General features: G+C 33.2%; 2 protein-coding genes across 3 annotated transcripts in view; one reads left to right on the top strand and one right to left on the bottom strand.

Moving 5' to 3' along the window:
* Positions 1 to 25958, bottom strand: part of LOC105451989 — a 282408-nt gene that overhangs the window by 125720 nt on the left and 130730 nt on the right. For both annotated transcript variants that reach the window (XM_011692746.1, XM_011692747.1), the window contains exon 4: positions 21048 to 21107. In XM_011692746.1, coding sequence (XP_011691048.1) covers positions 21048 to 21107 — 60 coding nt within the window. The remainder of the gene's footprint in view (positions 1 to 21047; positions 21108 to 25958) is intronic.
* Positions 15852 to 24851, top strand: LOC105451986. Its single transcript, XM_011692745.1, has 4 exons — positions 15852 to 16203; positions 24109 to 24272; positions 24573 to 24602; positions 24694 to 24851. The coding sequence occupies exons 1-3, from the start codon at positions 16054 to 16056 to the stop codon at positions 24589 to 24591; spliced, it is 333 nt and encodes a 110-aa protein (XP_011691047.1). The 5' UTR covers positions 15852 to 16053; the 3' UTR covers positions 24592 to 24602; positions 24694 to 24851.

Genomic DNA, 25958 nt, shown 5'->3' with positions numbered 1-25958 from the left:
CTCCTCGAATGTTCGAACAGTATCGAAAGTAGTCGAATAGAAGACGGAAAAGAAATAGAATGTCGTGAGCCGATATCACTTTATTAGCCGGATATTTTCTCCTCGGGATAAAAAGGAACAATTGGATTGAAAGCATTGCAAGCTTTTGATCTCGGTATACAGCATCGGTATTCATTTATATGATGGACTGCACTTGTGCTTCGAAAATATAGATGTTTAAAAGTGCTCGAAGCACTTCTTATATGACTTTTGTTATAAGTTACGAGAAAATAGTTAACAAATAAAAGTTGCTATGTTACGAAGAGTTGATACAGGCATTCCGTGTGCTTCATGCAATAACAGTAAAATACTTCAGGTTTTAGCGAGGCAAATATTTAAGAGAAAATGCTATTCCGTTTATATATGCAACACCAAGACGGAATAACGTCACAGCTGTGATAAATTAACGAAGGTTAAAGCATACTCGTGAAGCGCGCGAAGGCTGGCTCAAACTCTACCGCGAAGTATTCCTCAAAGTTGTATTTATCGGTGAATAGATTAAGATTATGCTAGTGGGTGTAATGGAAGGTCGACGGTTTCAGGCTGCACTCAGTCCCACGAGATGAATGAGGCGGACAGATAAGTGGAGAGAAACCCAGAGAGAGGTTTCTCTGGATAAGATAGAGGGTCGAAAGGGGTGGGTCGCTAGTGTTCTGCATGATCGCTTCATTAACCTGTATTGTCTTGTAGTTACATTGCTTAAGATTACATTTCTTATCATATAGGTGGACAAATAGCGAAACTGTTGTATAAAGATGAATGGTAATAAATTTAACGAATATTTAAATTGCACTACATTATACACTATCTTGCATTATAATATATTTGTTTAATAAAACTTTTTACTATTTTTATTATTGAATTATTATTAACTTATTATTCTTTTATTATTTAGAATACTATTGTCGTATTGGAGAGAGAGAGAAAATATTATTCTTTTTAATTATTTCATATAATCTACTGATTACGTAAAATTATATAGAGATAGAGATAAAAATAAATTTACAGTATAATTAAATTATTTTATCAAGGTATAAATATATTCGCAATACTTATATTTGTCTCATATTAAGTTCATTATAAATTATATTCATTTTTTTAGATTAATTAATAAACATTTATAAATATAATATTGATTTATCTTGATACATTTTACCATACATTTTATCTATGATATTAAATTCTAAATTTTATTATATATATATAGATTTTTTAATTATAGACGAATCATTTTAAAAATTGCAATTAGTTGCAATGTTAAAATGAGTAATGACTGTTTTATTTTGAGCGATTGTAATGTATGTACAGAATCCGTAAGATTTTCTTTTGCAACATTTACGGTATATCGGTTATGGTATCAGCATTCACGTATCTTAAAGTATAATTTGGAACGGCTTGTTGCAGCTACTGAGAGACAGAAGAACTCTGGTGATAGAAGGTAAAGAAGTGAAAGAGAAGAAAGAACGGAATAAATCGAAGATTCGTACCAGAGACGGGTAGACAACAAGGGGGTGGATTTCTATTGAGGGCATGATACGTCACGGTCAAACGACGGGCTTGCCGTGCACCGGATGATCGGTTCATTTCCGATCGTTGCCCACAATCAACAATACACCCCTGGATATTCTAGATTCCAGATCTGTCGGTCAGCACCGCGAACCGTTTATCTGTCTGTATATAGGAGAATACACGCGTGCGCGCTCGCAAACACATCGTGAACACACACACACTACACACACAGAACTGTATGCAATTGAACGCCAGCGAAGGTGCATTGCAGTAGAGGATCTGACTGCTTCGTAGCAATGGTGCTTGTTATCTGTTGTACTGGCGCGGCTGATGTACCACTGCCCGTAGAGCAACAACACTGTCTGAACTATTCCAACTGACTAATACAGTAAAAAGCGATAGTTGCTTAAAAAGAGGGTTAATACAGCAAAATATGTATTATATATATAGCTTTAATGCATAGAATCTTTTTTAATAATACAAAAAGTTACCGTTAGCGATCACGATAATAAAATAAAAGACGTAACAATTTAATTTTAGTTATACAAAAAATTTGATCTAAGAAGAAAATTTTGTGGAGACATGCTAAGAAAAAATATTGCAAAATAGTGCAAGCAACATAAAAATTCATGTATTACTCTAAATTGTACGTTAACGATCAGAAGAAGGAAAAATTGATAGTATATCAGAGGATTAATCGCATCGTTTTTATGTGAGTGCATTGACAAAGAATTTAAATAAAAATCATTTGGTTAGTCCGTATATCAGTGGTATGATAACTATTATCTCGATATTACGTCAAAACAGTTGAACCAAAGAGTTAAAAATGTAACGTATTTGCGTAATAATATTTGATGGACTGATAGGAATACTTGCCGTTTTTTACAGATTTTAGTAGAATAACCGAAATACAAAAATCACACACACACACACACACACACACACACACACACACACACACACCACATCCATACACATACGCGCGCGCATGTAGTTCATTAAATACTGCATGGGAAAGTTCATTGATGTCAATCAAATTTTTGAAAGATAACTACAAAATACAAATCATAAGTTTAATTTTAAATTAGTAATTTTTTATCGTTTAATTTAAATATCACAATAATTACAAAAATAAAAAATTTGTAAATTTCTAATAAAAAAATTTCTGTGGAAAACATATACAATAGTTTTATCTCAAATTAAATTGAAAAAATAATAATGCGATTTAAAGAATAAAATGAAAAGATATTTAGGAAAAGTTTTGCCTTTACAGCGGCGCTCGCGCATTCGTCTAAGTGAGATTTAATTAGAAGAATCTTAATTTAAGTCTTAGGTTAAAATATGTCGAGGTCGAGACTTAAAAATTGCAGTATCTCACATAGTTGACAAATTAACATTTAAGCACAATTTATTTATTTTTTTAATTGTCTCAAGAGGAAAGAAAGAAGTCTCTCTCTCTCTCTCTCTCTCTCTCTCTCTCTCTCTCTGTCTCTCTCTCTCTCTCTCTCTCTACTTAAATAATCAAGAGTAATTAAATTAAAATATATTTTATTTTCCAATCTATTTTACAATTATTTTTGCGTAGCATATCTAAATATTTTAATATCTATTGTGTGGTATTTCATTAACTCAATGAAACTCTGATGTAAAAGTAAAAAGGTTTGATGACTTTCGAGAGTATTGTTTCATAGGGAAATAATTCTTTAACGAAAAATGGTCGATAAAAAGAAATGTGACATTATTTTCACCGCCATAAGAATTTGTAAAAAAAATTACCTCCATATAAGATATCACTTCCGGTAAAATATTAAAAAAAAACTTATACGTATTTTTAAGCAATTGCATACATTGATTGCATATATTGAATAATTAATAGTATTTCAATTATTTATAATTGTACAATATTTGTATACAATAGTGATGTGTACTTTTTTCATATTTCAAATAGCTTATTTTTAATAATAATGATGAACTAATAAAATTATAAAGTATCTGTTTAAAATGTGCCTCCGTACATTCAACAAGTATTTTTACTGTCCTTGTTTGTGCAATCATAAATTTAAACTAGATATATATTAATTAATTATTTTATATATAAACGTCATTTATGTATATATAAATGAAATAATGAGGAAGATTGATAGACACATTAATTATCGATATAACAAGGAATCCATGAAAAATTCTATAGAGGTGGCTCCAATAAGCTTCACAGAGTTTCCTCAAAAAGTTCCATCCATTGCGTCGCAAGTTTCTTCCAAGCATGAAAGTCAGCGTGAAATTTTTCAGAAGCCCGGCGTATATAAAGCGGAAGAAACAAAAGCAGAACGAACCGTTAAGCCGCAAGACGATGGGGCGGCAGAGAAGTGGGGATTTGAAGATGAATGGAGAACGCGAGAGGGTGCAAGGAAATAAGAAAAGCTCTATTAAGGAGAACCCTTTTCGTTCGCGGCGTCATATCGGTCGGGCGAAGGTAGGAAAAGTTGTAGGAGAGAAAGAAAAAGAGGAATGGAAGAAGGGAGAAGTGAGATAGCCAGAATAGGTATGGTAGGGGAAATTTTCAGCGTTGAAAGGATTATGGCGAGCTGTGCCAGGCGAGCTCAAAGAAACGCTCGCGATAATCGGCGACATGATTTTCCACTGCGCCGTGTGTTCTTTCATCCATTATAACCCTCTCTTCAAATTGCGAAATATTTTTCTAATACTTTCAGCATTTTGTCGCGGTCAAGCAGACAATAGTTAATTGGAGGAGGAAAATTGAAATTTCAAAACTTGAAATACATGCGCGCGCTTTGACTATGGCTCAGATGTCGAATTTAAAACAACTGTTGACGCAATTGCATACATGCAAAATTGAATATGTATTTCAGATATTTTAATATTTTATTATTGATTATTTGTTATTTGTAATTGTATATATCTTATATCGTAATTATATAACGTTATTGCCTTTATTTTATATATTTTTTGGGAAATTTGATTTATATTTGAAAGAATAAAAGAATAATTTAATAGTTTTACGATATCACTGCTGCTAAATCCTAAAATATAAAAATGCAAAGAAATACTCGAAATGTCGGTGCAAAATACATTCAAAACATATTAAAGATATCTAGACACATCCAATACAAGCGCATATATTTTCATTTTGCAGAAAACATAAGTTTCACTCTTTTTTTCCTCGTTTCCGCTTTCCACCCATGCACCAATCCTCTTTCTGCTGTCATACTTAGTGCTTGAAAAGCGCAAACCTCATATCGTACGTCGGCAAATATTCATAAGTTAAATATCGCTTCTCCGCGGGAGGTAAGGTAAGGATTCGTGATATAACATCGGCGCGGTATTACTTTTGGCGCGAAGAGCTTCGCACGTATGAGTTCGCGTTACTCTGTGCGCGTGAAAACGACGGCTGCTTCACCTAAGATGGCTTAGACGAAACAATTTCGGTATTTTATCCACGTCATCTCGACGTTTGGCGGATGTCAAAGCCTTCTCGGACCGGCTGTGGAACACGTTATGAAATGACGTTATTACGGAAGAGATTCTAAGATGGCAAAAAGCAGACACGAGTGAGCAAAGTAGAAATTTATCATTGTAAGTTTAAAATCATTTAACGATTTAACTTTTAAAAGTTTAAAGTAAGTGTTTACTACATACATATTGATACGTACAATATATGCAATCGAGAAAAATATACGTTTTATATATTTTGCAATTAAAACATAATGAAAAAAATGTTATAGAATATATAATAGAAAAATCGCTAATTAAAGTCTTATCAGTATAATTAAAATAATTAATTGTTCATGTTAATATAAATAATTTTTTAATCTACACAAATAAATATATTATGTATATGTATATACAAATAATCTATTACATTTCAGTTTAATATTTTAGATAGATATAAAAAATATTTAAAAAATTACTGCTATTACTTTTTCAAGTAAAAAAGTAAAAAATTCAAAAATTATACTTATTAAAATAAAAAATGTTCTTTTCAGTAATTAATTGTTATTATAATATTTCATAATTATTTATGTAATATTTAATAACAATAAAGAAATAGAATATCTCTTTTAAAACATATTTGACTAAAAACAAAAAAATCTTGAATATTTTTTTAAGTTAAAAAATTTCATTATAAAAATATTCGATATGTTTTCCAGCAAAAAGTAAAAATAGCACAAAAAATAAAGTTGTATTCCATTTGACCGTTTTAGGATTAATTTGAAAATATTCGTGTTGCCGTTAGTTCTACACTAATTTAATCCTTTATACGATGTATGTGTGTGTGTGTGTGTGTGTGTGTGTGTATGATATCCATCGTATATCCGTTTATTATAAACAAATAAAAGTTAAAAATTAAAAGTTAAATTAATTGAAATTTTTCGTGAGTTTTTGAAAATTGCGAAATTATCAGCAGTATATCGATGCGAGAGAGTTGATAGTCTACTACAAATTGTGACGAAACTTCCAAACTGGTGACAAAATGGACAAAGTTACTCGCACCTCTGAGATGAGATTGTTGTCCCTTGAGATCAGATCGAGCATTTGAAATTTCTGTGAGACCATTCGTTGCCAAACTTTATATTCGCTTCCCTCATGTATCCCAGAGGTTTTCCTATTTTAAAAGTATTCGTCTCTCTTCTCTTTCTCTCTCTGTCTCTCCAAGTTATTCTCATGTACTTATACCCCAGATAATTACTTAAAACAATAATTCACGATTATGTACATATACAGTTTAAAAATTGTCAGGCATGAAAATTTATATAATTAAGAAATTTTAAATAATTTTTAAATCTTGTTGCAAATCAAATAATTGCTAGATGTACCACATTATTTTATGTAAAATAAATTTGGTCTATTACGTACAAAGCAATATTATTACGAATGTTAATTTTCCAGTTATTCTTTATTGCATTTTTTCAATCATTCCGATTTTCACAAATACTATACCGTTCTTTGTAATTACTATGACTATTTAATATCTATTAGCGTACAGATAAATACAATATTTATCCGCGATGAATGTGCTTTCGTATTCAACCTGACTAGTCCGGATTAATTTCGTCTATCGTAACTACTACGAATGTACGTATGAGACCGCGGAATATCCACCGCACATCGCAGCGAACAGTTGCAAAACTTATACGAAACGCCAGCAAAACGGGAGAAGTTGCTTCGTACTCTGGCATGAAATTATTTCTGAAGCTCAATGTGAACCTCCGAAAGTGCAACGGAGCAATTTTGTATCTAGATTCACCGTCACATCCAATGTACCGAGATAACGAAACAAAGTGGGAACGAGCGAATAATCATATAAATCTTTTCGCCAAAATCTACTACTTGTGTTAATCACAGCTTAATCATATCCTTATATTCTATTCATACAATAACATTTAATAATAATTAAATAACAAACCTTATTATAAATAATATAAAAGTATACACAAAAAACAAACGCGGAGTAATATTAAATAATAATAATAATATTAAATCACAGTCTCTGCATGCATTTATTACGTTATACAAAAATGTTATTGAAAATATATATGTTAGCAAAAAGTAAAGCATTTCATTGATCAACGATGTTATTTTCGATATCTTGAATCGTCCTGCTCGTTATTGCCATTACCGTTAATAGTTTTAATCGATAAAAAGGACAAAGACCGAGAATTAAATGGCGAAATTATCCTGCTTCGTACATCTCCTATTCAATCGAAAGACAATCGGACCGTGGTTAGAAGAGGTCTGCTGCAAGTTCTGTACTTGTACTTGGAAACTTTATGTTCGATTGAACAGTCGAATCGAAGTGGAATTTCTTTCCAATTGCATGATTTATCCTTAAAGAAAACATCGAAAACACAATATCTTTTTATTGCAAAACAGATATTCTCGATTTTGGATTTGCACAAAAATGTTTCCTGCTATCATTGTTCTTTGCGTGTACTACGTTTTCTCTAAACTTATTCAACTTTTAACCAAGCGCAATAATTGCACAACGACCGAAGAAGAAAATAGCACAAGGTACGAAAGATGTGAATAAAGGAAGCAACATGAAAGGACAAGGCAACTCGGATTTCTCGAAATTCTAGCAGTGGCGCAAACTTTTGGCGAAACTTGAGTCGATTATTTTAATGCATGGAGGGACAACGGCACACTCGGGGTAAGTTAAGGCAGACAAGAGATAAACAACTGCGACAACGAAGGATACTGCCAGAAACCCTCGTTCCTGTTTATGATTCTATTACATTGTCTATCTGTTTCTCTGGTTTTATTTTAGAAAGGATCAATTAAAGGAAGATATTATCTGTGATTCATGATCTCGTATAGTTAGCATTTTATGATAATTACCGCTATAGCATCTAATGCTGATAGAATGCAAAAGAAAGTTTGGTAATAACTATTAGAATAAAACTCACTAAAATAATCCATGCGTTGCATGCAACGTATGGAGAAAAGCATAGAAATATCTGGTTTATAACTGGTGTATAACAATAGCTTTTTGTGCGTATAAATACATGTTTCAGTTATAAAAATTTTTGTTATAAAAATTGTCATATTATAAAAGAGAATATAAGAAGAGATATTTTTGTAAAGTATTATTTTACAAAAATTATAAGATGGGGTATTATTTTACCAATTATAAACTTTGGAAATGGTGTAGCTACGATTTAAAAAAAAAATTTGTGAAACTGCATAATTGAAAAGCTCATAAAATAAATTATATTATTTGTTCAGTGCCCAAAAGGATCCAATATAAATTACGGTAAAAGAGAAAACTTCGAAATGACGATTAATAAACTCGAGAATGTAATTTCGCTAAAAGCTACGATAATGAGCTAGGAGAGACGATTACCAAATTTTACATTAGCCTGAAAGTGCGTCGTCAACGTTCCTAATTTTCGAACTAATTAGTTCTAGACTATTCATGTATACTACTACTTGCATTATGAATCTGATACTCAAAGTGAATTTATAATCTATATTACGAAATGTATCCATTTCATTAATTATACTAATAAATCGTAACACATATTACAGGAAAAAGTCCATAATAAAGTATATCCGAAAGAGATTTTAATTATATCTTTTTACATTTTTCTATATTGAATAATAATAAACCAAAGAGAGAGAGAGAGAGAGAGAGAGAGAGAGAGAGAGAGAGAATGTAGAATGTTTTACAAAATAATAATTTTTATTATTACACTTTGCTTAATAAGAAATCAATTAATTGCTTTAATGATTCGATATAAATTACATGTCAACAAATTCATATACTAGAGCATTATTTAAGTGTATAGATGAATATTTTCTGTTTATTAGTATATCATAATAACGTTAAGAAATATTCTACTAATCATAAATCAACCAATTATATTATTTTCTTAGTTTGATCATTTCATGGTGGATAAAATTTGTTACCATCAGTGAAACAGAAATTGTATTTTCTTTAATTAAATTTGTTCTTTACGAATTGATCTATATTTGACTTATATTCTTTCGTAGTAACGATGTGAAACAAGAAGAGTCGTGATCGAGCTAAGAGTATGAGGAAGCATGACGGGAAAAAGAAATTGTAATGGAAGAAAAGAAAGAAAGAGTTCTTCTAGGTACCGCGAGCAAATCGAATTCGCTTTGATTCAAAACTTTTCGTTCTAACTATCGATGGCTACCCTTCACACCTTGATTGCATTTCTACGGTACGCAATAAAACTACTTCGTAACTTATATAATCTTCCTACAAAAAGTTAAATGTTATGCTTCCAAATATTATATATATACCATATATGTAGATAGTGCGCAAAAGACATTTTGTGAGAAATTATAAAATTAATTTCAAGATAAAGAAAAACTAAAAAAAATTGAAAACATAATAAAGAGATTTGTAGCTAACAAAAAAGAAAATTTTGTGAAAGAGATCGAAAAGGAATTAACCTTTAATTGATTGCTCAAGAAAAATGGAGCCGTGAACGTGTTCAATAGAAAACCGCTCGTTTCCTTTCCTCTTAACGATAAAAGTTAGATATATGATGGTGTAAAAAGCAATCTCTCAATAGTATTAGTCTTTCTGAGAAACGTGAGCCAACGTTCCACAGGTCGTAACCAAGAAATAATTAATAAATCCAATTGATTTAGTACCTTTGATATACAAACAAGAACAAGTTCTCTGTTTATCTTCTAGTGTTAACCTTTCTCAGGAAGACGAAACTCGAGGAAGCAAGAGCAGATGCAAGGGATTCTTCCTGACGGGTGCGACGGGGAACACGCGGGAGTACATGGCGAGTTCTTCTTCTGTCTCAAAGTTCTACTTGCCGTACAACCTGCGGAACCGTCGTTGCTCATACCACACACCTTCATACTCGTGGTTTGAGGGATATTGGTTTTCAATTTGCATTCTCCCAATAGTCGGTCATGCATCATTCCGAAGTTGCAAACCACCACGGAACCGCGCGAAGCAGACCCTCCTACTTGGTGCCATACCGGCGCGAGTTTCGAATAAAAAAAGAACGAGATGATAACGCCTGCAAAAACAAAGTCTCTACCGCCAAGAGCGAAGTACGACGAGGTGAATGACGAACTCGCTGCCATCATACCGTGCTTCGGAAAACCGGTCGATAAATATTTGATGGCGTCTGAAAGCAAGTTAATCTTGTAGACGTACTTTTGGATGAGCACTCATAGGAATCGTGTTCAGGCACGATCAATTGCGTGGCGCACATGGCCAAACGTACAAAAAGAACTATAGTAGACTAAAGGAATAATTGAGAATTTTTTCCTATTTATTTATATTGTTGTCTATTTATATTTTTAGATATAAAACATCTCTCTCTCTCTCTTTCTTTCTGTCTCTCTTGCTCTCAATTGTCACTGTAAAATTGGAATTGTAAAAAAAATCTTACAAGCTGCAAAAATATAAGCAATAATAAAAACAATAAAGGAATTAGAATTTTTAATTTTATCTTAAAAATAAAAACAATTTTTCTCTTATTTTCATTGTATACGAAATATTAATATTAAACAATAAAATTTGATAAATCATAACTTTTATAAAATAAACCTAATCTTTTATTTGTGTCTTTACAGATTAGTCTTAAGAAAGATAGAAGTATCGGATGCAGCTTTCCAGAATCAATGGAGTTCAGCCACTTTGCTCTGGGTAGAGTTAATAATGAAGCGAGACTGAGATGCCTCTTCTATCTTGGTCTCTTCTTCTTCAATGGCGAAACTTTGGCTTCGAATTCTCAGAAAGTTTTGCACTGTTGCTTAAGAAGCATAAGACATGCAAGAAGTTTCGCGGTAATAAGTCACGATAATCGACTGCATGTATCAGATTCAGTTAAATAATATATACTATAAGCACATGTATTTATAGAAATAATGATATATTAACAGATGAGTTGTATATTAACGATATTATACGACCAACAAGATTAAAATGCGAGATAATGAGAATCCACCGGAAAACTCAATGATGAAAAGAGTTTGATAGATTATTGTATAAATATTTGCATCTTACGATATTTGTGAAGAATCTTAAGTTTAAAACTGTTTTTTGATTTTCATTACATTATTGATATGCTAGAAAATTAATCATAAATCAATATATATAAATATATTGATAGTGAATATCCTGTAAATGTAAAATTGTAGCTAAAAAGTCACAATTTAACTCAATGCAAAATCGATGAGAAATAGTACCGTTAAAGTGTAGTCTATCATTTGCTGAAGTGCGTTCCGGTGACCATTTAACGTGATAGTTAGCAAACGCTCATCGAATTGGTCTTTATTTATCGGCCTAACGGAAAATCGTTTCGTACCGTGGCACGTCGAAAAGCTTTGGAAGGTGGAAGCACGTTTGAGAGGAAATTAGATCGGGCAATTTCCGTGTCCACCAGCAGCATGGGTGGTTGACGAGGGATGGAACAAAACGCCGAGAAAAGGGATAGGTACGCGATGTGCAACGCTGGTCATGGTGTATTTATTTGAACAGTTTTACGGAATTAGACCGTTTAAAAGAATTGAATTAGATTGTATTTAACTAGTGACACACAAACTGAAAAAGAGAAACAGAAAGAAAGAGAAAAAAAGAGTCATGTTACTGGCTAGTTAAACTTTTGAGGTTTCATTGATGGGACTCGCTTTGAGTTTGCATGCGCTTCAAGCGATATTTAACTAATTATTCTTCTCCAAATGTAAAAAAAAATTTTTTAAGTAACAGATTATATCAGTGATCAGAAAAATAAACTCTCTTATATGATTGATAAAACTCTTTGTAAAAAAAATTTGTAGGAAAGACTGACGATAAATATATGTGAATAATATCATGCGTACAATTTTTTCTAAGTTATCGCAATCATAATATCTTGAATACAGTATATGACAGCTTATCTTTTCTCTTTCATCGTTATCAAGCTCTCGAAAATCGTCGAGTCGATAATTAAGCGAGCGGTCCGGAACTCGGCGCGAGCCGTGCGTAAGCTGTGACACCTGACCATGCGCGCATCCCGGACAGGGGTAATTAATCTAAGCCCATCGCGCGAATGGCTACCGGTACCACTACCGTCGCCGCGGGGGTAACAACGACGGCGGCGGCGGCGGCGACGGCAACTACGGCGATGGCGACGGTGATGGTGATGGTGACGGTGGTGGCGGCGGCGGCGGTGGTGGTGGTGGTGGTGACAAATTACCTGGACGCGCGTGGCGTCCGCGTCCAAGTCGCGGATACAGTTGATACGGGCTGCTCGGCACGCTTGGCAGATACAGTTGGCGTACCATTGCGGTGTGTATCCTCTGCGGCCCAACGACGAACTCGCGAGCGGAACTTCCGCTCGCTCGCGTATCACGCGTGAACAAAACGAATCGTACGGATGTTTGTTTCCACAGACGCGATTCTGTCGATGGTCAAGCGATTCGATTCGAGTATGCGGATAGATTTGGTAGACGAGATTGGCTTATACTGTTATTCGTACATGAGCTCTTCCAAATTTGAACGAAACTCTCTTGCGAAAAGCAAATCTATTTTTTAAATGCAAATTTAAAAGCGAAATAAAGTATTATACTTTCGCTTAATAACAGAAAAGCTTTAGTTGTTTTTGACTAACATTTTTTATAATTGTTTTGGCAAGAATCGCATAAAAAACAATAAACAATCGTCGATTTGTTTATTTGTCACAATAAATGATAGATAATTACTGCAGAACTAGTAAAAGTTACAGAGCTATAAAATCTAGAATGAAAGATAAGATTTATCCCTAAATTCTAAATCATTCAACGGAACGAACCATTTTTCATCCATTCAGAAACTATCGGATTTATTGGATAGATAACAAATTTTTCCTACATTCGTTTCCTGCATAAAGAATAAATAAGAAAATTGCTCTCATAAACTTCTATTTATGATATATATTTTTAATTCAAATTTACTTATGCAATTGTTGAACTGCCAGTTGTTTCTTACATTCCTGTCTTCATAAAATATCGAGTGAAAATTGCTTGTATATACATACGTAGATATGAGATAATGTAAGATCTAGATTGAATATACTAAAATATAAATTTTTCAGATTCATATATGTTCTAGAGGTAGATATTATAAGTGAAGAAATCTAATATTTTAGTTTAATAATTTGTCAAAAAATCGTGATTTTTTTATTGTCAAAACAAATAATATTAATTAATGATTTTTGAATTACAATTATTTCTAACTTTTTTTATAACAAAATTAATATGTTTCTTTCGCTTATTTTGAGATAAACACAATGTATGTTTTGCGAGTTATTAAATTATTGAGTAGTTAGTAAGTGAAGTAAATTGTAAAGCGTTAAAGGTACAACATATTGCGTAAAGATGTATTAGTGGTATATCAGTAAAAAATAATCATTCGTGTAGCATAATTTTTTTGGTTCTATGCCAACTGCTTCAACGAGAGAGCTTATTGCACATTCATTCTGATATCTGCTTGAAAAGTTTGCCAGGCAGATATAGATGAGTCGAAACAATAATATCTTTGTACATGATGGCAGATCGTACTTTAAATAATAAGTAGAAACATCGCACACATGTAGCTTTTTTTTGACCAATCGGTCAGTGCAGTCGTAAAATTTTATCGAGCCTGAGAGATAAACGTCAAAGATGAAGGCCGAGATGCGAGATCAGAGATCGCCAAGAAGTATCTTCGATCCGATTGAATTCCTGGTAGAATAGCACCGGAAAGTGGAAGACTCGCGCTTCGTATGAAAAGACAGGGATGATACTTGTAACGCCTTTTATACGTCCTCGATACAGCCAAAAGTTTCTATGGTTGCACAAAAAGAGTACAGCTTGAAACGATTTAAGAGACGTTCAAGGCCGGTACACTCTCCAACGCAAGAAAGAGTAGCTAGCAGAGAAAATCGTTGCGAACTTGGAGCTTTAACTCGAAGCGATTAACTTACAAAATCAATTGAAAAAAAAAATACATCGAGCAGAAAACTGCCTGGCGGATCGTCACGCGCTACGATGGCCAGATGCTGGTGACTGGTCACAGTGTGTCGTCGATATCTTTTAACGATGCACTAAAAGCTCTAACAGATCGTTACAACAACGATATCGAGCGCAACACGTTCGCGGCTGGCGTAAAATCTGCCAATCGTTGCGTCGGCATTTCGTCGCATTAAACACGCCAGTCGGCGTTCTCGCGACTAACGATAACCTTTCGACGATGACTACGTTCTGGCCGAGTGCTTCCGGTCCGTATAAATGTGTCCTACGTCTACGCAACACATACGCTCGCAGCTGGCAAACGCTTCAGTGCGCAATGCATGACACCGCTCTCTCCGTCAAGCTCGATTTATCACTCATTCGTACCACCATCGAGTCCCGCTGTTGCTACCGACTAGACTAGTTATTCGTAATTACTCGCGTGATGGGGAAGCTCGTTTCTCAAAGCGGATGGATAGACTGACGGATGGAGAAGTTATATCGTTGCCGGGATCTATCTTTCCTGCGGGACATGACATTATATGCTGATATTACGAATTCTTTATAGTTAAATGGCATCTTTGCTTGTACTACGATCAGCGAAGAGAGATTATGTAGTCAGAGTTCTGCGAACTAATTTTCTCGGAAATTTGTATAGCGAATTAAATTGTTTAAAAATTTATTAATATTGATGACAAACACGATGTGTAAGATGACACGATAATAATATCCTTATTGAAGACAAGCGTTCTATAAAATTGGAGAGAAGATAATAATACACAGAAAACGCTCAACTCAAAGGTATATAATAGATATCACCATAAAAAAGATTTTTTGTGTAAGCTATACAAAGATGATAATCAAGGCACACAAAAAATATTTACAATTCTAAAATCCGATAACGATAAAATACATTTAGAATCAAGTGTCAATTAAGACGTTAAATCTTAAATTCAAAAATTTTTTATTTTTCAATTTTAGAAATTCAAAATCATGATATTTTGAATAAACAGTTTTAGCATCGTATACATATTTGAAAAATATTAAATTATAAATTAAATTATAAAAATTTTTTATATTTTTGTGAAATTCTGTGAGATAATGGTTAAAGAGATAACATACAGTAACCGGAATTTAGGAGAAATATAATCGGACCTGAGCTCTATGGTAGGATTCATCAAGAGCACTTGCAAATGAGTATCGCAATGACGAGGCTGTAGGTAATCGTCCGTTAAATGATCGCGCTCACTACGCATGAAAGGGTCATGATAGCACGTGTGATACAATTCGCTTGGATTCGCTTGGATTCGCTCGGAAATATAATACAGTCTCATCGATCTTTTTCTCCTATCATTTTTTTGGGGGGGTTTATTTCGCTATCGTCATTCTTAGATGTACGTCATGTACGATACAATTTGTCGATCAATACCCTGACAAACGAGAAACATGCTTGAGTCATGCCGAGCTGGGGCATCGGGCTATCTTCTGATAATAACTAAAACTTTCCTGTCAGCCATGTATACGCCATGCGACACTGCGAGGCGCACGTTATTAGTGTCGCGCACAATATGCGCACAGAGAACAGACATCCCTCTTTGCCCCTTTCTCATCCAATTCCGGTCAGTCGCCCCGTGCTACACACAGCACACCGCGCCATGGACCTCTCTCCAGCTCCGGTTCTCTATCGGCGCTACAATATGTGCGACGCATTGTAATCTATGAGCCGGCTAGCGCCTAGGTCGCCGCCGGCAATGATGATATCAAATGCAGTGATTGACGCTCCGCTCTCCGTGCTCATGATCTCGTTTCTCGTAACCAAATCGGTCGGCGCAACCATCACCGTCGCCATCGCCATCGCCATCGCCATCGGACCGCCATGATCGTACAATATGCTTGCAGTCGTATCGAGCACGCAACAACGTGGAGAGGTGTATGTTTGCGCGATTAAGTCCGTACGATCTTCCGGTTCCTCGTTCGCGCAAGCGTGAAACGAATCCAAAACGAGAATTTGGCGCTGGCCCGACGACACGAGTGCGTTAAATGAAATATCGATTGTACCGTCCGATAGCCAGTCAAAAACTGATCGCGGCCGTTTGCCCATATCGCTTTGTTTGCCAACACACTCCTGATTCAACTGGGTCAACTACGATCGATTGCGATGGCTTTACATTACTGCCGTTAAAAGGCAAGGTAATTCGACATCTAGATGAGTAACGTATAGATTCAAACATGCCCGAGAAGATAAGAAACGGACGATTTTCTTTAAATGCATCCCTTATATTTAAAAAAATATATAATCCCGATTCAATTAAAGGAGATATTTTCTCAGGACATTAAAATCGGAATGTTATGACAAATTTCTGCGCAATGATTTAATCGTGCAAAAAAAAACCGCGCGCATTTCTTTCACAGTAGTCAAGATTAAATAAAAATCGATGAAGCACACAAAAGCCAACGAGACTGCGCCGCTTTCGACATCCCGCGAATTTATACCGCTAGCGTGAAAATTTACAGGCACACGACTATACCAGCAAGCTGCATATTTTTTTCACCCAATCTGGCCATTGTCCGCGCGCGATAACACCGAGAACATATCGACGCATCGATCTTTCATTCATCCGTTTATTACGCGATAAAAGCATCACGTAAAGCGAAAGCACACAATATGAAGAAAAGTTTCTGGTTTCTATGTTGTGTTTTGATATTTTGATTCCATGTTATTTTATATAAACGTTTTAATTTTATCTAATATTATTATCAATTATTAATATTTGCTAATTGTGCTCATCATTACTAACGATTGTATTTCTGGTTACTTTCGACATTTCTATTCTTTTTATCTTCGAAGTCAACTGGAAAACGGACATAGGAATATCTCATTCATAGAAGCAACTTTAGGAAACTCGTTACTTTGTGTCAGTTTATCCGATTTCTGCGCTCTGGATCATAAAGGCTCTTAACGTTATGGGGTCATACTATTGTTGTCGTTCGCGTATGCCATCCGACGATGTAACCCGCCGCAATGCCACGGGCATTTTTCGTTAACGGCGCTAAAGGCTCGCTTTATCATTCCCAACATTTACTATTCTAATTCCGGAACGTACCGAGTCGTTATTAGACGGAAGAGATAAAGATAATTCGGCCAGTTGCGCGGTTGTGGGAATGGAGGACTCCCAGCAGACAATGGCGTCTTTTATGATCCATCTACACGATCGGAATCTTCGTAGAATGGCTTGCACTTTTCCGGCATTGTCCGGCTCTGCACTTTCCCCTAATTTATGATTGTCGAGCGTTAAAATAATGCAAATTTTTAAGATGAAATCATTTTATATCATTTAACCATTTAAATATACGAAAAAACTAATATCGTAAAAAATTCAATTGTATCAATAATTGACATTTTTTTTTGCACATCATAAATTAATATAATGGAATAATAATATGCTATAGCATTGATTTCTTAATATGTTTATATGTCATTAACTTAAAAATTTATAAATCTGATAAATTTTTAATATAATTACCAAAAATAAAAAATAATTGTAAAGCAACAATTTGTTTCGGAAATTTAATATAATTGAATAACTAAATTAACAATGATAATGATACTTGCTATAAACCATCTATGCTTTGTACCACTTCCTAAAAAGACTTTCTAACGTTCTAAAGTTCTAAATTGCTCCGTCTATATAAGCTCATACTGCGTAATTACATGGATATCAAAGTGCTGCTGAAAGTACTAATAACTACCTACAGTCAAACAAGACTAATTGACTTTGTGGGAGTTTATTCTCGTCAAAGAGTTTGACGAATCCGTTAAATTATTGCGAAAATTTATGAAAAATAGATACGATATGGAAATAGGTGATATAAAGTGTAATATTAGTAAAAATAGAATGAAGAAATTATTATTTCTGATTAGTATTATCAGTAAATTTTTCGAAGACATGATATTTTCATTCATATTTTATTTAATTCTTGCGACTCGCCCTTCTATTTCTCGCCTCTTTAATTCAATATATTTCATTCAGATTGTAGATATATATATTCATAAATATATAAATATTAAATATAACTATTACTCTTTTAGTTGTAAATACGTAATTCATCCATTTACCAAACTAAAGACTACTTAATATTAGCCATGTTTGCCATCAAGATGTAGCGCTTTGCCATTAGAAATTTCAAAAAGAATTAATATTTCATTAAAGAATTTAATCGTTCAAACATCACTATAGCTATAAAAGTTGTGTATGTTTTCTGCCTCTCTATCATACATAAATCTGATATCGAAGTAAGAAAGACATTTATATTCATGACCAAACAAGCGCTGGTACTTCTTTCCTGCCATCAGCAATATTTACCGCCAGTAAACATGACAGAAATCTTTCATTGAATTCCTTGCTTCACTCGGCACGCGTTTCATTCTTCTTTTCATCGTTCCCGCCGTTCTTCTCTCGACACTCTTCTCATTTTTATTTTCATCTAACATCACGCGACAATCTCGTTCGTGCCTATACCTGCACGGATAAAAGAATCCCTCGCGACTGACGCGATTTTCGCGACATGGGAGACTCTTGTGCAACCGCGAGAGAAAAGCGCTTTGAGCAGCGCACGATGAATCGCCGACGACGAAAATTCGCTGCATGGGTCGCAAAAGGGAAAATTGCAATTACATGAGAACAAAGTACTAGCAGCTTGAAATACTCTAACAACGACATACCCTATACAATTAGATTGGACAATTAATCGGGTGTGATTTTGAGTGAGTGAGTGAGAGAGAGAGAGATTTATTTTAAAATCTCTGGATTAAATATCTTCCTCATTTTTACTAATATGAGATTCATATCTAATTTTATCATAATATAATTTTCTATATTCACATGATGATAAAATATCGATTCGTACTGCTTCCATCTTTCACAAGTGTACTAAAAATTACACGGGTTCCGTAACTTACGTCGGATTTATACCTTGTTTCGCGATATATATGTATATTGAACCACTACCACCAAATCTAATTGGCATGCACATTAATACAGGTACATTAACGGAGGCTGCGATTAATTACCCGTCCGTGACGCGCAACGCAGTCCAAAGTATTCCCTGTGCGCTAATAAATTGAGTTCACGCGCGCGATAGCACGAGGGACGCACAATTAAATAGCGAGCAAAAATAGAGCGGCATTACTTTTTCAAACGTGCCAAGCGTAATTCGCACGTTTCTTTTTTTTTCACCGGAAATTTTTTCGCACCACATGATCCGGTTGCGTTAACTAAATTCGAAATTAGTTGGCAGTTTCGTATTAATCGTGTTGTGCCGCGCGCGCTCGCCTGACCACTGACGTGCTTGCTCTTCCATCACGTCGAACATATCGCTGAAATGTGTAGTATTACTGTGTCGCGGATGTAATCACAGTACACGAACATGTAAATGCAAAACAATTCGCCACACCTGCAGTAGCAAGATGCGCGCAGTGAAAGAATTTGCGCGCCATCATTTTAGCGATCTACGATTTTACATTTGTACGCCTCCGAACTCCCCGAGATATGAATGTCTATCGCCTTTAATACTGTAATCGAATATCTCGGATAATTTCCGTCTCCAATAGAGCTCACGAAATGTTCATGGTTCGTTTCAAAGAAATATGGCATGTCAGACTGAGATATGTATGTTTAATGGTGCGATTAATATGTACTTCACAATGAAGCGATGGATAATAATTTTCAGCGTATGTGTATAGCAGTTACAAGCTTTAATTAATTCTTTGATGTAATCTAAATAATGCATTTTTATCTTTGTTGCTTCTAGGAATTGTCGTTTGTAACTGCAAATTATTACTATGGACTGTTACATTGTATCTTTTTGCTTTCAACCATGAAAATTTCAACACAGAAAAAAGCATGTATGTTTAAAAAGATTTTTAAAATAAAAAGTTATATGATATTAATAAGACCATATTATAAATACGTTTGAAAATTTGAATTCAATTTTTCTTAATAACCATTCAAAAATAATTCTAAATTTTACAATTGATATTGGAAAAACAGAGTTAATAGAGTTAACAGCTGGTGAAACAAGGCTAATCAACCTAACAAATAACATAGTATTAGGTTATATAAACGATGTAGTCGAGAATTAGGTACAACCTCGTTGTACCTAATAATATTATTGTCTAAAGTGGATTAATTATTGTGTATAGCTGATAATATATACGCAAATTATTACTCATTTATTATCATCTCTATAATCTATTACGCATACTACGTAATATATTGTATCTAACATGCGGAATATTTGTTATAAATATGAAAAACTAAAAATAGAAATGCAACAAGAGATATCTATTCTCTTCTCTAGAAACTTTATTCTTTTTTAAAGTACTCCGTAAACACGAAATAAACCATCTATTCTTAAATGATGACGAGCAATCAAATTTTGTAAAATTAAAATATTAATTTATAATTTGTAGATAAAAGGGATAGCGATAATTTTAGAATACTATTATTATTATTATTACGATGAAATTTTTAAACGCTTAAGCTATTTGACTTTGTCTACTGACTATTGTTAGATATTTTGATAAAGGCATAATTACTCGCGCTTATAATTATGCATGATTCCACGAACACGAGAGATGCCGCGTATGCGGCTGGAAAAGCGAAAGTTTGCTAGGTTTAATGCATTAGAACTCCGTGAGAGAAGGAAAGAGAGAGAGAGAGAGAGAGAGAGAGAGAGAAAGCCACCGGAGTAGGGTGGACCACTTGGTAGCGCTGTTACTTTTAATTAGAGCAGCCAGCCGCTCTATTTCGGAACGATTAGCGGAGCGAAGCTAGAGACTTAACAGCAATTTTTACTCATTATGTTTCCCGGAAAGATCCCCAAGGTGATGTAGCATGAAAAGATGAATATTCCTCTTGGGGCCAGACGTTGTCTGACATAGAAACGACTTCTCATTATCGTTCTTTTCTCTTGGAATGACAGTTATTATGCATATCCGATAAGATAAAGTAGAATTTGGAAATAACACTCACCTTTCGACTATTCCCATCCTTGGGGTTTAGATCCGAGGCTACTGTCCCGAAAATAGTTGGCTGAAAAAGAAATTCGTAGAAATTAGTTATGTCTTAATATTTTATAATTTTATAACAAGACAGTCTCAGAAAAAATATATAAATAGTATGATGTTTATAATAATTAAAATACTCATGTGGTTACTAACAATTTTTATAAAATAAAAAGATATCAGAATAAATCAGAAAAACAGTTGCTATAGATATATTCACATTAATTGTATAAATTATTAATATAATAATTAAAAAAAATATGCTTATGTTCAATAAATATACGAAAAATCGAACTGAAGATAATCATAATCAAATTATAACTAATCAAATAATCATAACATAAATTAATTAATTAATAATGGCAAACGCAATCACGTGATTAGTATCAAATTATCACAAAAAAAGTTATTCTATATTAAACTGTTTGCATTAAATTTATTCGTAACACTTTTTTTGATAATTACAAACAATATTTAACAATAAGTAATCTTAATTTCATGCAAATCTCTATCTCTAAATTTCTTAAATAAGCGCGCGTTCATACAAACGCCATTAGATAATTAATATAGTAATGGAATAATTACGTAACGCAGTTAATTCAAATTTATTTTTTATCGCTCGCAAAACATTCTTTTGGGTTCTTTGGAAAATATAAATTCAACTTTCATTTTATTCAATTTTTATAATTTTTATAATAAATTGCAAGCATTTTGCAACTGATTGGATAAATCATAGCTATAACGGATAACTATCCGAAGCTGGCGATAAACGTTGCATTTCGTGCGAAATTGTCAGGACATAGCGTGGTCACATAAAACTTCGAATTACAAAATGTCGCTGTAAAATCACGACACCTCGTAAATTCAGAGATGATGTTCAGTAGTTTCAGACTGGCCATTAACTGGCTCCGATCGATGCATCGTAGCATCTAAGCAAAATAAATAAGATAACGCAATACCCAACGATATACCTAAACTCACAATGCATACAAAGTATTATACGTGGTCTGTCCCAAAAGTAACGAGACTATTTTGGGGGGCCTAATCAGAATTGTCGGGAGCGGATCTATTGGATAGGACTTTTGGTGCGGGATGTTAGGTATACAATCTGACCCTTTTCAGTTGCCTCCAAGCCTTTCTAACAATCGATACCGTCAGAAAAATGCGTTGTAATTTTTGTGTCTTGTCACGGGCGAAAATTCAGCACAGATTGTGCTGTATTTTGAGCAGCGATCAAGTTCTAAAGACAAAGAAGCACTCCCATAAGCTGTTCTCAACATCTCCAACGTTTCGAAACTAGATTTTCTCTGCAGTTTCACGCAGAATTTGATCGCTGCTCGAAACTATTGAATTTTCGACCGTGACAAGACACAAAAATTACAACGCACTTTACTGACGGTATCAACTGTCAGAAGGCTTGGTGGCAATTGGAAAGGGTCAGACTGTACACCTGGACATCCTGCATCAAAAGCCTCGTCCAATGGATTCACCCTCCAACAATTCTGATTGGCATCAAAAATAGTCTCATTATTTAAGCAGCGTATAATGAGAATAGTTATTCTTTTAATATTAAATAGTACATATATAGTACCAACAATAATATAACTTTATAATATGCCAAAACAATCGTCGAAACAACGTTAATTTTCTGAAAATTATATCATACATGTCACGATTATTTGGTCGCTCGTGGTCGCTCGAATCATCTCGCAACGTTAATTTCGATAAATTATTACATCCGATCCCATTAGACAATTTACGCATTTAACGCGCCACATATTTTACACGATTATCGTTTACAAATTTTACCGTTGAACTGTATTAGTAACAAACCGTCGACTGTTACTCGATCCACTCGCTTAATTTCAGATCAGCCGAGCCACAGTCAATATTTTATGAGGCTTAATGAAAACTGTCAACGCGACGACAGCTTTGATAAATAAAGCCAGTTTTTACACTCGGCCGACGATACTGGTGGCCGTTCTCGAGTTTTAATGCATCGCCCGTTGCAACAAAATTAAATCGCTCATATGAAGTGACGCTCTAAGTTTCTTCATGTATGTGTTAACCAGAGATATTCATGTGTATGTACCTATATTCATGGTTATATAATGATACCAAAAAAAATTGTGCACTGTCTTTGCTATCACTTTGTGTTAATTTGTGTCCGTAATAATAAATAAAGTTCTTTATTTGACAACAATAATCGTTTATATACTCATTTTATAGATTCAATTTCACCAATATATATCTCTACGTGACAAAATATAATTGCAATTTTGAGTGATAATATAAGCGAATTACATATACATATACATATATGATGCTAATAAACAGGTAGAAATTCATATCATCATGAATTATCATTTGTTTTATCCTACTTGTTGCAATCGTCACGCTTATAATTCCAGGTAGTATATACTATTGTCACTTTAATTCTATTTCTCTATTAACAAAGGAATACATTAACAAAAAAATTCTTTTTCTATCATTATATCTTGAAAAAAAAAACAGAAAACTAGAAGTGTAACGTAAAAAAAAAAATAATACATGATCCTAGAAACGTTTTTATACATCCAAGAAAAATTTATTGTATTTCAAGAAAGAATTTAAAATGCAATTTAATTTACAGTATTAATGTATAAGATGTATCATAATAATTGCCGTAAAGGTTAGTAATATTTTTTCATTTTATTCTAGTTGCCATTTATTTTATTAATTGAAAAAGTCCTTTTTTTTATTCTGTGCTCACTGTATCACACGAATATTGAACAGTGTAAGAGAATTATATTAAAAATTAAGTAAAGTATAATTTTGCGTAAAATACGTTGAAGTTTAATATGTTAAAAATTTCCAAATTTTGTTGCATAAAATATGAGTAGAAGTTTACCTACGCATGACAGTATATTGATTCATTATAGTTAATCCCTCGTTTAACTATATTACTAAAAGTCTCTATCCTCTACGTATTTTTAATTTATTTAGGCTCAATGAGTGTCATTACAATGAAATCCAATTTAAATTTGCAGGGTCTTCTGCATCGAGGAGATAGAAAGTTTGCCTCCGCAAAATCGAGTGTCACCGACAGCAGCAGCAGCAGCAGCAGCAGAAACTTCCAATATCTCACTAAAAAATCGAGGCAGCAAAATTACTTGGCTATCCTCACGCGCAAGGAGCTTTCCCTTCGACCGTAGTAAATAATCAAACAAAAACTGTGACAGCTTATTCTCGAAACTAAATTTATTTCATAAAACTTCAAGGAAGATTTCTTATTGTTTCTTTTACTTTATACTTCTGCAATAATTTACACGGGATTATATAGCTATAATAAAATATAATTTAGAAGTTAGACACTACGTAGAATTGAGAGAATATACACACATTATATATATATATATATATATATAATGTGTGTATAAGGTCTTAATTTACATATGTATATTATTTGAAAATTTTAAAACGTACTAAAATTCTACGAATTTATTTCAAACAGCAATATACATATATGTTGATCATTGAATCGGTAAGTAAAACCTAATGTCAAGCTAGATTTGATATATCTCAATAACAAAATTTCATTAAAGCAACTTCATGCATTTATCATCAAAATTCAGAAGACAGTCGCAAAAATCGAGATGATCAAATTCAGGAATAGATCGCTATGGGATTGTCAAGTCTATAAAAACTCACTCAAGGAAATTGTTATCGATATTGAGGTGGATGAGGCCGAAATCGAAAAGCTGATAGCAAAAGACAAGAAACGGAGTCGTGACAGGCATGAGTTCACATCGACTTGCCATGAGAGATACCAAGGGAATTCTCTTGAAAATCAAAAGGCATCGTCCAACAAAGAAAAGAAAAGGTAGCTTAAACTTTAGAGAATCATATAAGAATTAATTAGATTCATAAATCAAATAAACAGAAAAATTTATGATACCTCTACAATTTATAATATAAATTATTATAATCATACGGACTTAAAAATTAAAAATATCCATTCACAAAAAAAAAAGAGATACGTTTTTACGAGTAAAACCAAAAAAGAGAATCTAGCTGAAAAGACGAAAGAGAGACCGAAGAGAAAACAATTACTATACGTACAAATAATATAATATACGAGTACATTTATTAAAATATCTAGAAAAATCAAAGAGAAGAAAATTTCATTTGATGCCAAATATTATTTCGAATATAATTACGAACTCTTTCTGAAAAATCTGAAGAGATTTCTTATTTTAAAAGGAAAAATCAAATTGTAGGAGGATAATCACAATTTTACAGAATTGGCACATTCTTATATAGAAGATAAAGATATATATAATATTTCAAAAGAAAATAATTGTATCAACCGGCAAATAAATTTTAATATTTTAATCGTAAAAAAGAACAGTAAAGATGCTCCTAAATTATAATGATAAAGATATTGGAAAAAATATGGGAAATATTAATTATAAAATAAAAAATTCAAAATTAAATTTAAAAATGATAAAAGACAGAAATAAAGGTTTAGTATTCAATCGATATAAAAGAGAAAAAGGAAATATATTTAAAGAAATTTATGTAATATATTTAGGTTCTAATAAAAATAGCAGTTGTGAATAACGATAAGTTAAAAGTAATAAAATTTAAAAAAAACCAATTTTAAAGAAACAATTAATAAATAACGATATCATTTATAAATTATCCAATAATACAACATTCCTTACATAGACAGAAATTGAAAAACTTTGCTCGAAATACGTACGCAAAAATTTGAATTTCAATATAAATTTGAATAAGCTGATTAAATCAAGACGTCGTAAAAGATCTAGACAAACTGATTCTGATAAGAGGGTAAATAAAGATAATATAAAAATTAAAAGTGACAATAATGTAAAAA

The sequence above is a fragment of the Wasmannia auropunctata genome, unplaced genomic scaffold (genome assembly GCF_000956235.1).
Source record: "Wasmannia auropunctata unplaced genomic scaffold, wasmannia.A_1.0 LD336039.1, whole genome shotgun sequence".
Classification (NCBI taxonomy): Eukaryota; Metazoa; Arthropoda; class Insecta; order Hymenoptera; family Formicidae; genus Wasmannia; species Wasmannia auropunctata.
This window is presented reverse-complemented; position numbering and strand designations above follow the sequence as displayed.

Excerpts from the sequence above, each read along its gene's own strand:
- LOC105451986 (XM_011692745.1), top strand. The coding sequence starts at position 16,054 with ATGAAATATCGATTGTACCGTCCGATAGCCAGTCAAAAACTGATCGCG. Across the intron at positions 16,204-24,108 it reads TACTGCCGTTAAAAGGCAAG|GGTCTTCTGCATCGAGGAGA; the intron begins GTAATTCGACAT and ends TTAAATTTGCAG.